Genomic DNA, 15,722 nt, shown 5'->3' on the forward strand with positions numbered 1-15,722 from the left:
CACACTGCTTCTTCCCCTTCCCTAAATTGATATAGCAGCAGTGCACTTCCAGTGCCTATCTTCTTCCCAGGTGCTGAGGCTTCCAGATGAACTGCCCATACTGGTGAAAGCCCCATTTTATTTTTTCCTGGCTCTTCACTCACTTGTGTTTTAGAGAAGACCAGTTCCTAATGAACAGCAATTCTATCCCCACAGTGTGCCACAATGAGGCAATTGTGTGAGCAAAGCAGACACAGTGACCACACACACAATCCTGTTGCTTCACATAGATATATGTATGGGTATAGATATACGGTATATACACACTGAGCTGTTTTTTTTTTATATATATATATATATAAAATAACACCTTGTTTATAAAGCGACATTTAATTGCCACTGGTTCCCTTCCCACCCCACAAAAACAACAGTATACAAAATATAAAATATTTTAAATATTTATAAACGCCGCAAGAAAAAAAATAGAACTGTACGAAAATATTTTTTTCTGAGGTTCCCTCCCTACCCTGTGGGTAGAGGAGGGGAAGGGGTACACATTTGGCAGGCCTAGTGTGCCTTGAGTCCATAGTTGTTAAGTGGATAGGAATATGCCCTGCCTAATACTATCCGGTCCCGGAGGAGCTTAAATAAGACATAATAATTGCAGAAAAGGATGAGGGCCATGGAGAGGGTATGGTTCCACTTCTCTGAACGCAGCAGTGAATAGAGCTGGTAGCAGACCACGCTGCCTTCGATGAGAATCAGCAGGTTGAGCAGCCGTAATGGACGGTGGAAAAGGAACTGTGGAGGTAAAAAGCAGTTTATCATTTTTTGCCATGTTAAAGTGGGGAGAGGTGCGTGCATAGTTCTGTCCAGTGCCACTGAGCTGGGCAGAAGTGTTTGTGTTCCAGTCACTGCTAGCTGCTATGCAAGGAAAGCAGCATAAGAAACAAGGCATGAAAAAATGTCATTTTCCTTGAAAGGAGGACTGGTAAAGTAACCAACAGGCCAGCTGACATGCCTTCTCATTTTACTAGAAGATGTGTTCTGTTAGCTACAGTCCTCTTATAAATATAGTAACATCTGATGAGCTGCATCACATGAGAAAACACCGACAAGGCAGCCATTACTTCTGTCTTGACCAAACATTTGAGTAATACTGGGATGGGAAAACCCTGCTGCTAAGAATAGGCCTTTTGCTTAGAACCAACAGACTGCTGCCCAGCATCACACTGTTCCACACAACCTGCTCTGCTGCAGCTGCTAGGTTTAAGCCTCTCCTCCCTTCCACAGCTGTGACCCAAGAAGAAAAGAGATACTTGCATAAAAGCGGGCGTGGGACACGTCGGAAGGCACTGCTACATTATAAGGCCCAACTGCTTTATACAGGCATCGGCTTCGTCGCACCAGTACTCCTTGTGGCCATATTGTGTTTTCTGACCAGCTGTGGGAAAAGAATGCCAGAGCGTTAGCATGAAGGGAAGCAGGAGAGAGGATGCACTCAACTCACTAAACATGGGTTCACAGGAATGGACTGCGTCTTGAAAAATACCAAAGCCTCTGTGATAAGGATGTATCCCCACTCCCACTCGAAAAACGCAGAGGCAAGGAGCTCACAAGCTCACCAGGACTCTGCATGGGCAACGTGAAGAAATGGCTCCCTATGCAAGAACCTAGCCCAGTATGCTGGTGGGGCCACCCTTGCCCCCATGTGACTGCTCTAGCGGCCAAGAGTGTTTGTCTCTGAGAAGAAACCAGCACTTGACCAGAGAAGCTTTTGGACAGCTTTCTAGAGCAGTCACTTCTGTTTCGTGGGAACAGAAAGATCAGAGTTGCATCTACTACCTGTGACACTGTGAGGAGTGTAGAAGCTTCCTCAGTAGATAAGCAAGTATCAGCAGTGCTCATCCACCAGAATGTCTCATCAGCCCCTTGTTGGCAGGCCAAGCCCTCCCCATCCCCACACTCACATATGCTGTGGAGCATTGCTGTAGGAGCCATGTTCTAGTTTCTGCCACTTGCCAAGGTGGGCAGCCGATCTGTGGAGCAGGTCACAGTACTTGGGAGGCAGCAGCTGAGTGGTGAGCATGACAAAGGCATTGATCCACACCATGATGAGGTGCTCACAAGACCAGCGCATGTCGTAGTACTGCGTGCTCTGCAAAGAGACCGGACAAGAGCTTGGCACCGCTGTCACTCAGCAGAGGAGGGAATGACAAGGGACGTACTGCATGTGCATCCAGCAGACCCACACCACACATTACAGGCATGCGCTTTTGGACCAGTGATTTCAGAGGGTTACAGCTAGGAAACACTCAAGGCTCCCTTCTCCTTGACCTGAAGGAGAAAGGGCAGGGGCGTGATGCTGCAGCTGGTGCATCTCCTCCTCTAGCAGCAGATGACAGGAGGGTCTGCTTGCCACAGAACCGCTTCAGGAGCACCAGTTGCACCAGGACTGCTACATGGATTGTGGAGCCCTGCCCGTTTCATTACACCAACTGGAGCTCATACAAATTAGAAAACGACAATAAATACAACCCCCACGCTGACACGGGGTTCTGGAATTTAGGCTCCCAAACGTTCTAGTTGGCTCTGCTTTCTAACAGGCTGAACACCAAAGCCTCTGATCCAAGCACTCAAAACCCAGGCCGATGTTGGATCTGAGACAGGTAACAACAAGTGCCCTTTTCTACAAAGAACGCCGCTATCCATCTGCCTAGGGCAGGGGGTGGGAGAAGGGGAGTTAGTAAGTGGGGTGATGGGACTAGAGGTGCATCACATTTATGGCAATACCTATCCGCCAACCAGGAGCAGTACTAGTGCACTCCGGATGCAGCCATGCTCCGCTATCCGGGCTGCCAAAGGGGAGACAGAGAAAAGGGGAATTAACCAAGAATCTGGCCCGGCAGCAATTCACACAACATTCAGAAGGAGGCGGCAGACAGGGGCGCAGGAGAACCAAACAAGAGCTACCTTGACAAAACACAGTGGCAGGAAGGCCACGTAGTAGGCACTGAAGAGAGAGTTGAAGAGAACTTCCTTGATCCTGCGGTTGAAGTCTGCTTTTAGGCACTCCACTTCATTGCGGATGAGATCTGGGGAGAGGGGGCAGCTGTGGGTAGGGATAGATGTAGGATTATTGAACTGTTCTCTCAAGGATTCCCACAGGAGCGAGAGGAAATCTTTGGGTTTGACCAGGCTGCTGACAGCTGAAGCCCCATCTTCCACCATTTGATCCTGTACCAAGTAACCACAGTCCGCAGGCAAGGGCTGTGCTCTGCTGTCCTGGTGGAAGCAGCACAGAGGAACATAAACACCAAACCTGTGGGAAAAGAAGAAAGAAGGGCTGAGATGACAGACATCCCAAAAAGAAGCAGGGGCCACTTTCAAGAAGGACACCACATGAGCAAACGCCTAACTCAAAAAACTGTGCTTAAAATATTCTTTAAATCCCACTCATGGAACAAGTGATCTCAATGGCTTGGTTGTCAGCTGCAGCAAAGGCCTGTCATGCAAATAGCTGCAGACAATTTGCTTCATAGGGTCAGGGCTCCTCCCCACATCATCTTCTTCTACTTCCCCTTTATTCGTAAGATGACATTTTTGTCTGCCTGTGTTTTAGGGACAGATTACAACCAGCAGCTCTGATTCCCATAGCGGATAACCCCTAGGCAGCTATGCTCCCTCTGCCCTGAAATTACAAGGTATCATTACTCACGGGTAGCCTAAGAAGAGAAGATTGAGAACGGAATGGCTGCGGAAGAGGTTGACTAGAGTCCAGCAGAGCACCCAGCCACAGAGGGTGAGTAGCACCAGGCGCACCATGTAGTGAATCACTGACGTTGCACCCACCTGAGAGGCCTACAAATAGAGAAGATACGTTCAGCAGCCCTACCTCACTGGTGCTCAAGACAAGCAGGTTCCTCTAGAGGAAGAGCAGTGAGAGGGTCTAGGAAGTACACTGTAAGAGGGATGGCTGCCCTCTTCCTTCCAGAAGAAAAGGAGAATCCAGAAGATTCATGAATAAGCACAAGTTCTAGGGTATGACTAAAATAGGGCCCTTAAAAAAAAATCAGAGCTGCAAAGTAAAAAGCATTTTCACTCAAGTCTTTTAATGCTCTGATGATATTCCAGCATAGCCTGGAAAGCATTTCCTCTTGCTATTTCTTTAGCAAAGATCACATTTCAGCATTCATTTTCCTAAAGAAGCAGATATTATTGTTCTCTGTTGAGGGAAGAGAAGATGGTGCACATATGCAATCCATTAGGATTTCCACCATTCATCTCTATTGGGTATACCAGACTACAGTCTAAAGAGCAGAAATCATCTTCAAAAGGGCAGCAAAACAGCTTGCCCGTCTTCAAACAGGAGATGGCAAAGATTCTTATGGAAGGGAGCATATAAACAGGAGGGGGAATGACTGTTTACAAAAGTTGATAGTGGTAGGACAAGGGGGAACAGTTTTAAACTGAGACAGGGGAGGTTCAGGTTAGACATTAGGAGGAAGTTTTTCACACAGAGGGTGATGACACACTGGAACAGGTTGCCCAAGAAGGCTGTGGATGCCCCGTTCCTGGAGGATTCAAGGCCAGGCTGGATGTGGCTCTGGGCAGCCTGGTCTGGTGGTTGGTGACCCTGCACATAGCAGGGGGGTTGAAACTAGATGATCATTGTGGTCCTTTTTCAACCCAGGCCATTCTATGATTCTATGATTATAACCAATGGCATGTTCAAGAACTTGCTTAGAAGGTTTCAAAGCAGAAATTTCAGTCTCTGGGAGGCTTTATGGAGAATGGGAACATAAATGACAATGACACAAATCAGAGATGAAAACTTCTAAGATCCCACCTTCTCTGTTCACCTATTCAACAACTCCTAACCGTTGGGATTTTGTTTTTAAAACAAACTTAGTCTGGAGTTGTATTAATTGTTTCAGTGGATAAGCTACCATTTTCCTCAAAATAACCTTTATCAAACACATACTCGGCCAGAATCTGCTCTCACAAACACAGAGAGGGTCTCAAGATCTAAGCTCACATAACTAGATCCTCAGGGTTACTGAGTAACCAGGAGAGGAAGAGCAGTTCTGCCTGCTAATCCTATTTCACTTTAGTGTACTCAGATGTCCTCCTTCTGATGCTTCCCTTTGATCTCCTGTTCACTTCCAGTCTTAACTAACCTATTTGCCATTCTGCTACTCGACTTGCAATTCTCTCAGCCACTTCTCTGGCATGAGATAGTAAGCTACGGTATTGTGCCTGCAGGGATACAGAGGCCAGTGGGATCATTTCATCTCCTTTTAGCTGAAAAGCAACAGGGCTATGCAGTAGTGCAGGACACAAGTGGTTTCAAGGATAAAGGTTCCATGATAGCAGGGCATCCTCAAAATCTTAGGACTTTCACAGTCAGACTTCTTCTAGAGGAAGAAATGCTCCAGCTCTCCAGTTTTCTGAACTTTCTAAGGCTGTCCTGCTCTGCAGTCAGTACTACAGGCAGGAGAGGGAACAGTGGGAACATTACCTCAGAGATGAGGGCCCACACCAGCCTCCGCGCCAGCATCACTGTGATGAACGCCGCCAGGTGGTAGTCAATAAGGTGGAAATTCTGAAGAAGGAAAGAGAAAAGATTCTTCACCAGGGGAAGGCACTCTGAAACCACCCAGCTGGGGTGGGGACTGGAAAGCTGGCTGCTGAAAACATTTGTACCTTAGACAGGCATGCCCCTAATCTCCCTATTAGGAACATGGGAGAAGGGAGAAAAACAAGTAACACAGGAATGTCTTCAGAGGTAAGGTCTTCCCCACATAAGGAAAAAAAAAAAAATCCACTACGAAAACAGGTGTTTTGAGGGTCAAAGAGAGCTTTAGGACCAGGATGCTACTGTGGAGAACAGCCTGCAAGTTCTCCTGGGAAAAGCCACCAATCAACCACAGCAATGGCAGCCAAACCCAGAGTTCTGCAGACCAGCTCACTTTAGCCCTTCGTCTCAGAAACAGGCTGTAGTGACCACCAGTGCTCTCTGATAATCCAAGTTATGTAAGAAGTGTCATCTGCATTGGCCACAGATGTGTATTAATATTGATTTTGGCTGCATCAAATTAGCTATAGCTCTTGGAATCCTTACAGTTTTTCAGTGAAATCATCAAATGTGTTCTGGCTAGAAGAGTTAGCTGACTCTGAATAGCACTGTCTCGGAAGGAAATTTTGGGTATGTGAGAATGCTTGCCTTATGGGAATAGATATAGGTCCATAAAATGTTTTCAGGTAGGAAAACTAAAATGGAATGCCTTCTCTTCAATGAAAGCTGTGTCCAACATCACATAGGTGAATTTGAAACTAACATCTGGAGAACTGGAGCACCAGCACCACCTGTCTGCACAGCTAACTAAGGAACTACCTCATATTTCAATGCAAGAAGACCACACGAATTAAGGACCATTTCAGAAGTTAGATTTACACAGTCAGGGTTTGCTGACTCAGGTATAAGTCATTCAGACAGGAAAAAAAATAACAAAACTAAGGAGTCTGAAAGGTTTACACTGGCTGAGAATCTGACTCCCTCCTCAACTCCCCTGCTGCTGATCTGCTGTGAGATACTAACAAAAACCTCCATCATCCCTGCTCTCAGGGCCTGTCATTTCCATGGGGAAGAGGCACTCACAGCAGGAGGCAGAAGGCTCCTGGAAACTCAACTCCACTTCAAAAACGTAGTGGCTACCGAGGCCATACAAGTGCCTGCAGAAACTTCCAGTGAAGAAACCCTGCTTCACTGAAGAACCTTTCTCCCTGACATTCCATGTAACTCCCCCCCATCCCATAAAATGAGGGATGACATGAGTCTGGTTGATGGAGGTGTAACTGAAGTCCCCTTCATCCCCTTATGTCAAAGGCTTGATGAATTCTGACCAGAAGAAGCACGACAAGAAGCTGTGTAATGCCAAAGCACAAGCGATGGTACTTGCTGGGGAACTCACCAGTGAGGTACAGGAAGCAGGGTGATTGTACGGGTACCACCAGACAGTCTTGTAGATGTTGATGTACTGAATGAAGAGGGCTACCAGTAGGTAGATGAAGAACAGGAATTCGAAGAGAAGGCTCCCGTCTAATGGCAGGTCAGGGATTCGGCAGTGACGTACAGGCTCTGGAGTAATCAGCGCTGTGATGGGAGGCGCAGAGAGGCTGATGGCACTACCATTCCTGAAGCAGAAAGATACCACTCACTTGGTAAACATTATACATTATCTCCACTGTTTCCCAGGACAGGAAATGCTTAGGGTTCTGAATATGGGACTAGGCATTGCTTGAGAGATGGCATCAGTCTTGCATTCATATTAGTGGTACAAGGCTGGTGGTGAGCTTCATATTCCTCTTAACGTGGACAAAACTCTTAGCCAGCACTTTATGCAGGCTACAGATAGATTGGTCTACCTGTGGTGCTGTGATGTACTCAGCTGTATTTCAGACAAATTGCAAAGGGAAGACTAAAAGTATACAGTGAGGAAGAAACCTCAAGCAAAAGTCATGAAGAACTCTGTGCCACACTGAGCTCTTAAAGCTCACTCCTTCTGCTCACCAGTAAGACATTATTACATTAGCACCCACTTCACACAGCCTCCTTCCATAGAATCACAAGGTTGGAAACGACCTGCAAGGTCCAACCGCCCACCCATCACCACTGCTACCACAAGCACTAAACCATATCTTGCAGCTCCTCATCCAGATGCCTCTTGAACACTGCCAGGGACGGCGACTCCACCACCTCCCTGGGCAGCCATTCCAGTGCCTGGCCTCTCTCTGAGAGAAAAAGTTTTTCCTTATGGCTAACCTAAACCTCCTCTGGTACAACTTGTGGCCATTTCTTTGGGTCCTGTTTGTCGCCTGGGAGAAGAGGCCAAACCCCTCCTCACCACAACCTCCCTTCAGGAAGTTGTAGGGTGCAATGAGGTCTCCTCTGAGCATCCTCTTCTCCAGACTAAACAATCCCAGCTCCCTCAGCTGCTCCTCATAGGATTTGTGCTCCAGACCCCTCACCAGTTTCGTTGCCCTTCTCTGGAAACGTTCCAGAGCCTCAATGTCTTTCTTGTAGTGAGGGGCCCAAAACTGAACACAATACTCAAGGTGCAGCCTTACCAGTGCTGAGTACAGGGCGATGATCACCTTCCTGCTCCTGCTGGCCAAGTTATTTCTAATGCAGGCCAGGACGGCATTGGCCATCTTGGCACCTGGGCACACTGCTGGCTCATGTTCAGCCAAGCATCAGCCAGCACCCCCAGGTCCCTTCCCTCTTCACAGTCATCCAGCCACTCAGCCCCAAGCCTGTAGCACTGCATGGGATTATTGTGGCCAAAGTGCAGGACCCAGTACTTGAGGTCTTGTTGAACTTCATCCCATTCACCTCAGCCCAGCGATCCAGCCTATCCAGAATCCCTCTGAAGGGCCCCCCTACTGCAGCCAGATTGACACTACCTCCTAGCTTGGTGTCATTTGCAAACTTACTGAGGGTACACTCAATCCCCTCATCTAGGTCATCAATAAAGATATTAAACAAGATGGGCCCCAGTACCAACCCCTGGGGGACACCACTCGTAACGGGTCGCCAGCTGGACTTAACTCCATTAACTACTACCTGCTGGGCACGGCCCTCTAGCCAAAGAAGGGTATACCTGTCCAGGCCAGCAGCAGCCAGTTTCCCCAGAAGAATATTGTGAGAGACAGTTGTAGAAAGAGATGAGGTTGGTCAAGCATGACCTGCCTTTCATAAACCCTTGCTGGCTGGGCCTGATCCCCTGGACACCACGCACGTGCCGTCCCAAGATGATTTGCTCCATAACTTTCCCTGGTACCGAGGTCAGGCTGAAAGGCCTGTAGTTTCCTGGATCCTCCTTATGGCCCTTCTTGTAGATGGAGATATAATACTGGGTATTCCCCAGAATTACCGAGTACCCACTGCCTTTCTGCTGAGAGCTTCTCTCTTAAAGAAAGTTAACTAAAAATGGAATGAAGCCACTTCCTCGAAGCTGACCTCTCAAATGTGCTCACACTTCCTTCTTTCTATCTTTTGGATGAGGCTACAACAACTAAAAGCTCCTGTAGACAAAACTGAGAAATGTTCAGACTGTGTGCTGTGTCTAACCAAAACCAAGATAAGCAATGCTCCCCTATGGCTCTGAGATGCTGACACCAAGGTCTCCACAATCACTTGTTCCTCTAAAGTCTAAGACTGAGCCATCCATCCACTCATCAAGGCCAGAGAAGTCTTTAAAGCCACAACAAAATTGTTTAGATCTCTTTACTGTGTCAAGATGAACCTATACGAAGTAGATCAAGACCTCAACATGCAGCAAACAGCTTATCTAGTCAGTTCACTTTGGTATGGGCCTCGCAGTCTTTATGCTGAATGTGGAACCCTAACTATTACTGCGAGTTCCTTTTTCCACCTCCAGCTTCCCCAGAAAACGGAGATGAGCTTTGCAAACTTTGAGAATTGGTTTTGTGTGGATCCAGCAGTGCTAAAACAACAGAAAGAAAAGGCAGGAGGATGTCTGTCAGGTAGGAGGGGGGCTCGCAGCCGTACTCTGATGTGTCACAGTAATTTCCCACAACACTGCAGGCAGCCTAGTAATAAAGGCAAGGATTCATAATCTGCTGGGATTCACTCATCTGCAAACTGCTGCAGGGAAAGACAAAGTGAATACTGCATGATTGCAACCCCACTTCTACAAGCTTCCTCACGGGGCAGATTTTAGTGTGCAGAGAGAAGTACTGCAGAGGGGAATGTGCCACAGCAGAGATGGGAAGAGAAACAGAAAGAGGCTTCTCATGCAGGGCATATTTCTTCTTGAGTGGGCACTGCAGGGCCTACTCTCACCTAATGCCACAAAGAGGATTCAATCTCCCAATTCCTTGTCTGAACCACTGAACAGAGTTCAGAGCAGATAGGATTTGAAGCTTTTAATGTTACCCTAGTCACAGATGTCTCAACAATCCTACCTTTGTCCTCACCTGTTTCTCAAACCAGTACCGTTTCCACAGCTCCCACCAACCAGAGTCTGGAGAGAAGGCAAAGCTGAACGGCTTAGCTGCTGCCGGCTGGGTCCCCTCCTTCCACCGGGCATGACCAGGAACCAGTCCACTTCCAGTGCCTCCAGCAGGCTGTGCCCAGAGACCCAGACGATCCTGAAGCCTTCCCAGGTCTGCAAAGGAGGCAGAAACATCAATGAGGCAACGAACTACAGCTAAAGTTCTTCACACCCCCGAATAAATGAATTCATGCAAAAGGAAGCCACTTTAACACAAAGTGTTAAAGTGGGAACACCCATCGCCACCCTAAAAGATTGTGTGACTTCAACGGTACGGGGTCAGTGTCTGCCTGCATACAAAGAACAGGATCCACTGATGTGTGTCTTTAAAAACAGTCAGCTTATGTTATCCACCAATGACTTACAGCAGTTCCTGTTGGCTGGGAAGTTCCCACTGAGCACCTCCAGTGCTGGAGACAGCACAACCACATGCCATATTTCAAAAGCAAACATGGAAAGAACCCATTCTGTTTTGATGCAAAGAGCTCTTGGAGTTTTGCAGGTCTTTTTAGACACCAGCACATCATTTGATAGAGCCTGATGCTGGTATGCAATTTGGACTCCCTCTGCTAGAGCTCAAAACAGACAGCTTTAATTGGTGTCCATGAAGGTTTAGCAAAGCAGTTAATTGCATGGTTCAGTTCCCTTTTGTGCTAAGAAAGCCTGACTGACACGACAGTAGGAGGCCCATTAAAAAAGGGTAGTGCAGCAAAATGCACACGTATGGGTGCACTTCAAATGCGTGGATAGGCAACAGCACAGCCCAGCCCTAAAAAATAATACATTAAAACATAAGTTTATAAATATTTATTTCAAATGACATTTAAGTGAATCAGTTCCTTAAAATGAACTACCATGAGGGAGATTAGGAACTTTGTATCAGTAATGAAGATGGATTCTCTGGCAAAGACTTTATCACTTCCCATACCATTTTGCTTTCATTTCATTGACCCTACCCAAGACCACAAGGATTTCAGCAGTCAGGAAAGTTTCTGGTGGCTGTCAGACTGATGGGTTAAACTGGAGTGCAAATCCCAGAAGCCATTCCTAATGAGCATCCTGTGCACAGAAACGTGACACTGAGAGAGCATCCTACAGAAGTGTGTCTGCATTTCTGGAGACCGCTCGGGTGCCCTACTGGCAAAACATAACAGCCAGAACCAACCCAGAATCCAAGAAAAACACTGCCACTTTCTGAGGAGCTCTCAACTTAGCTCTGAAATATATGGGTGGAACCCATTATCTGTGTCTTATTATCACCTCCTTTAAAATCTTGAGAAATCATAGCTGGCAGAAACGCTGAAAGTTTGCCGAATGAGTCACATCACTGTCACCATGAATACAGAATGATTCCAAGAAGGCATAAAAACATATTTGAGGGCGGTGGGTTTTGTTGTTGTTGTTGTTTTTTTTCCCCCTTTGGTTTACAAGTTTCTCAAGCTTTATCTCTTACTCCAACAGCCAACTCAAAGTTTCAACAAAAATAAGGTGTTTTTACAGATGAACGTTTTGCACATTCCCACATGAAGGTCACTTAAAGTAAAACAGATTGTGGAGGAAAAAGAATGATGTTGTGAAATTGCAGAAAAGGGCAGAGTAAACATCAGACACTTTAAGTTTGGAAGAACAAAATCTGCTTTCTGGCAGACTTCAGAATTCTTATTCTAATTCCTGTGACAACACAACAGAGAACAGAGTTCTTCTTTCCCTTTCAATATTTGAAAGCTCACAACCTTCTCTAGGATGTTCCAGAGTTCTATTTGACAATATCTGTATCTCAGGCATTAAAAAACAGATGAAATAAAACCCTAAACCCCACAATCCTAAAAGGAGTAACTTTCAAAACCGCTTTAAGCCAAATTATACTATTATAGGCACTGTGGAAGCTAAAACAATCGATCTAACCCAACCTGCATGCTATTGATGACAATGGATGCAATGCGCATAAGTTGATGTCCTAATCGGAGTTGCTAAGAGTTAGTGGTGGGTATTTTGTGCCACGTTCAATAATTTGTGCACATAATTTCCCAGCTGTCATTCATACGCTCCCATGAGGATGCCTCATGTGCTTATCAAGAGACACTTGGACACTCCATGATCGCATTCCCACCCTTTGGCTTTGGAACTAGGAAAATGCTGGTTCCCACCCAGTAAAAAGGAATGCCTGTAGAAAGGAGCCCTCCTGATGTCAGTGCGCTGCATTCTAAACTCACCTGAATAATCCCCTTCACGGTGATTCATTAACATTCAGAGTGGGCTAATGTATGACAGCAGTTACTCAAGCCACACTTTCCACAGCTTGACTTCACCAGAGCTCCATCAACTTAGGAAGGGGTCCGTTAGAGCAAAATCTGCCCCATAAACCTTCCTTTTTGGTTTCTGTTTGTAGAACTAGTCAGACCAAACCGAAGTTCCGCAGAACAAGTTAAGCTAAGCGTTGAAATCAGTTGGACTCCACACCTGTATTTTTGGCTTTGAACCAATCCACAGCCCTCTTTTTTAGTTTTCAGTTATTAAGAGATGATTCTACTGTTCTACTGAGAAATAAGCTAAAAAAAGAGAAGAAAGAAGTGCCTGTGACCTTTACTCCACTGGGTAAGTTTCTTGTGTGCACCAAAGTCATTAGGAGTTTTCATTAAGAGCCCACACAGCAAGCCAGCAGTCCTTCCAGGCTCCTGTCTCATTTGTAGAGCCCCCACTCCATGCAGTTGCCCATCAGCACTCATTTCATACAGTCTCAGACGGAAGGTGAATAATGGTAGATAAAAGCTTTTCCTGAAAAGACCTTTCAGTCTATTAGTTTGACGGTTCTTCCCAGTTGACCTGTGACTTCCCTTCAAACATCATGCCTTCGTAGCGCCTTCATCCCCAGCATTCCCAGATCAGAAACTGCCCTGGTCCTGAGATCCCCTGCCTCCCAAGGCAGATACAGGCATCCCAAAAATGCACACAGAAGATCTGGGGGATCAGCTACAGATCAGCGGTCCTGAAAATGCATATGGAGAGCTGTCATGGCTCTCTTCAGGACAAAGATGAAACCTTCATCTGTGACATGGTTAACAGAAGAGCCAGGAACATAAGGCACCACCATCTCCAGTTTCTGATTCGTGCTTTTAAGACTACAGACAGCACGTGGACATTTCACTCCTCTCCACCAACCACCACCTACCTCAATGATGCAGGACAGAGATGGACAGGAACCACTGCCATGAGCAAGACCTGAGGGATGAAGAGCTCAGCAGACCAACTACCCACCAGCTGGGAGGTGAGCAAGCTTGTGCTCTTCCTGCTCCCCAGGGGCCATCCCTAGGCATGGTATTCCTACATCAGCAGCTGTCTAAACAGCACTTACAGGGGACAGCTCAGAAGAGAGTCAGTGACTCATCAGAACAAAAAAACTGCCTGGCTCCCCATCTCTTTGCTGGAAACATCATAATGCTTAGCCAGTTATTTTGATAGTGTTAATGCTTTTTAATTGGAGAAAACTCCCAGTTTCCAATCCCCTCTGGAAGCTTGCTGCAGCAAGCCCCAAGAACTGTCAGAGCTATGAGAACACTCAAGAGGCTTCTTGGCTCCACAAGTCCTACAGGCAGATGTTCTCAAGAGCAGAGAGAGAAACATGGCTACCCTCACTTGAAGTGACACAGCCTGAAAGACCGCAGGTCTCTCACTGCAGATCTCCACCTTGATCAGAGAGCCTTATTCCTGCTTAATAAGCACGTGACACCTTGGGGTGAAGCAACACATCACCATCAGCGAGGACGCCATTCAACAGCATTGCTGCAGCTCCCTCACCATGTCCGGTGGTGCTGCACATCACCAGCTCCTGCATCCAGGTGTCTGGTAACTGCTCCCTACCCTGCAGCACGCCAGCTTCTCACTTGCTGTTCTTCAGGGGCACCTATCCTGGGAGTGAACCCAAAGGACAACCCGAATGAGCTGCAAGGCTCCAGCTTCCAGACCACAGAGGCAAAGTGCCATGTAAGATCTTTTTGACTCAGCCCAGCCTGAGCGAAAGACCTAGAAATTTGGAGGATAGCAGTGGCTGGTGCCCACAGGTGACAACAACTCCTTGTGTCCCAGACAGTGGCTTATTTATAAAACCTTGTTCACGAGGATGCTGCTAGCCTGTGGTGAAAGCATTTCTGACAGGATAGGAAGAGGAAAATAGGACAGGATCCTCTAACTGACTGACTGAATACGTACTGTAACAATCCTGACTTTCAGTTAGAAGACAAATAGCTCTTTCTACTTATTTCCCTGTCTCTCCAGCCAGCCTCCAAAACTGAAACAACCCACGTGAAAAAGGTCTCCCACATCATGGAGATCCCTGCTTCAAGTCACTGTGCCTGGTCAACCTAACCCCAAACCTGCATTTGACCCACAACCCCAGTGTCTTTGCAAGTTAGCAGCAATTTCACATTATACTTTTCTTTGGAACTGCCATGACTCTTAACTAATTGTGGCTCTCTCACTCTTACTTCCCTTCAACATGAGAATTTTACTTTTTTTTTTTTATTATTTAGTAAAAAACATTTTTACAGATGGAAAAAAACTTCAGACACAAAGCTGGCAACCGATTCACCCAACACAATGCAAATAATGCACACGTATATCATGAGCAGAGCCTAGGAACGGTGACGCCTGCGCCTCGATCACGAGGCCGCCTTGCTGGCAGCATCACATCTGTCACGCCGAAAGCCAGGATGCTACGAAACTTCTGCAGAAACACCAACCAGGTTCAGGCATGAAAGAGTATTCGGTCGCTGCAATGTTTTCAGGAGGAAATAACCGATAGGTTATCAGGTGGAAAGCCAAATATTTGGCTCGCGCAGAGGTCCCCCAGCGCTGAGCAAACAGAACCTTTCAACTGGGGCTGGTCAGGAAGGCACACACCTGCCAGCTGGCCCTGAGCAAGGAGGCCAAACCGGTTAGGAGCAAGGACTCCCAAGTCAGCACATTTTCCATGGCCTCACATCGCAGTTAGTTTGCGGGAGAGGCAGGTTAAGGAGGAGGCTCAGTGCAGACAGAAGCAGAAAGCCCCCTAGAGCAGAAGCAAGGGCTGGGCTCTGGATGCTGCAAGCTGGCCCAGAGCAGGACAAGGGGAAATGGTTTCAAGTTGAAGGAGGGAAGACGTAGGTTGGATGTCAGGGGGAAGTTCTTTACTGTGAGAGTGGTGAGGTGTTGGAACAGGCTGCCCAGAGAGGCTGTGGATGCCCTGTCCTTGGAGGTGTTCAAGGCCAGGCTGGATGGGGCCCTGGGCAGCCTGGTCTAGTATTAAATGGGGAGGTTGGTGGCCCTGCCTGTAGCAGGGTGGCTGGAGTTTGATGATTCTTGAGGTCCCTTCCAACCTGGGCCATTCTGCAATCATGTGAATCATCGCCATCAGGTGAAGCACTGCTAGGTTCATTTCTGCTTGATGACCAAGAGCCAGGAACCACCTTTGCAATAACACCAACCAGCATGAGCAAGTTACTGTGGGCTTTTCTGATACTGCAAAACTTCAGTTGAAGAGGATGAGAGGATGAAGAAATCCATCACTCAGTCCTCTACACATCCGTCAAAAACAATCAAACAAGCAAAGGGGAGAGGGGAAAAAAAAAAAAAAGCAAGTTTCCACAAACTGCATTCATGCTATAGGACTGATTTCAAGCATCCTCACTG

The 15,722-nt window shown here is 47.0% G+C and overlaps 1 protein-coding gene across 1 annotated transcript; it reads right to left on the reverse strand.

Annotated features, from left to right (window-relative positions):
* Positions 1 to 350: 350 nt before the first annotated feature.
* Positions 351 to 10,828, reverse strand: TMEM39A (transmembrane protein 39A). Its single transcript, XM_010719191.3, has 8 exons — positions 9,982 to 10,828; positions 6,954 to 7,176; positions 5,501 to 5,584; positions 3,698 to 3,840; positions 2,953 to 3,301; positions 1,950 to 2,137; positions 1,303 to 1,423; positions 351 to 780 (listed from the first exon to the last, which is right to left on the reverse strand). The coding sequence occupies exons 1-8, from the start codon at positions 10,191 to 10,193 to the stop codon at positions 547 to 549; spliced, it is 1,554 nt and encodes a 517-aa protein (XP_010717493.1). The 5' UTR covers positions 10,194 to 10,828; the 3' UTR covers positions 351 to 546.
* Between the last annotated feature and the right edge of the window lie 4,894 nt (positions 10,829 to 15,722).

The sequence above is a fragment of the Meleagris gallopavo genome, chromosome 1, assembly GCF_000146605.3.
Source record: "Meleagris gallopavo isolate NT-WF06-2002-E0010 breed Aviagen turkey brand Nicholas breeding stock chromosome 1, Turkey_5.1, whole genome shotgun sequence".
NCBI classification, from domain to species: Eukaryota; Metazoa; Chordata; class Aves; order Galliformes; family Phasianidae; genus Meleagris; species Meleagris gallopavo.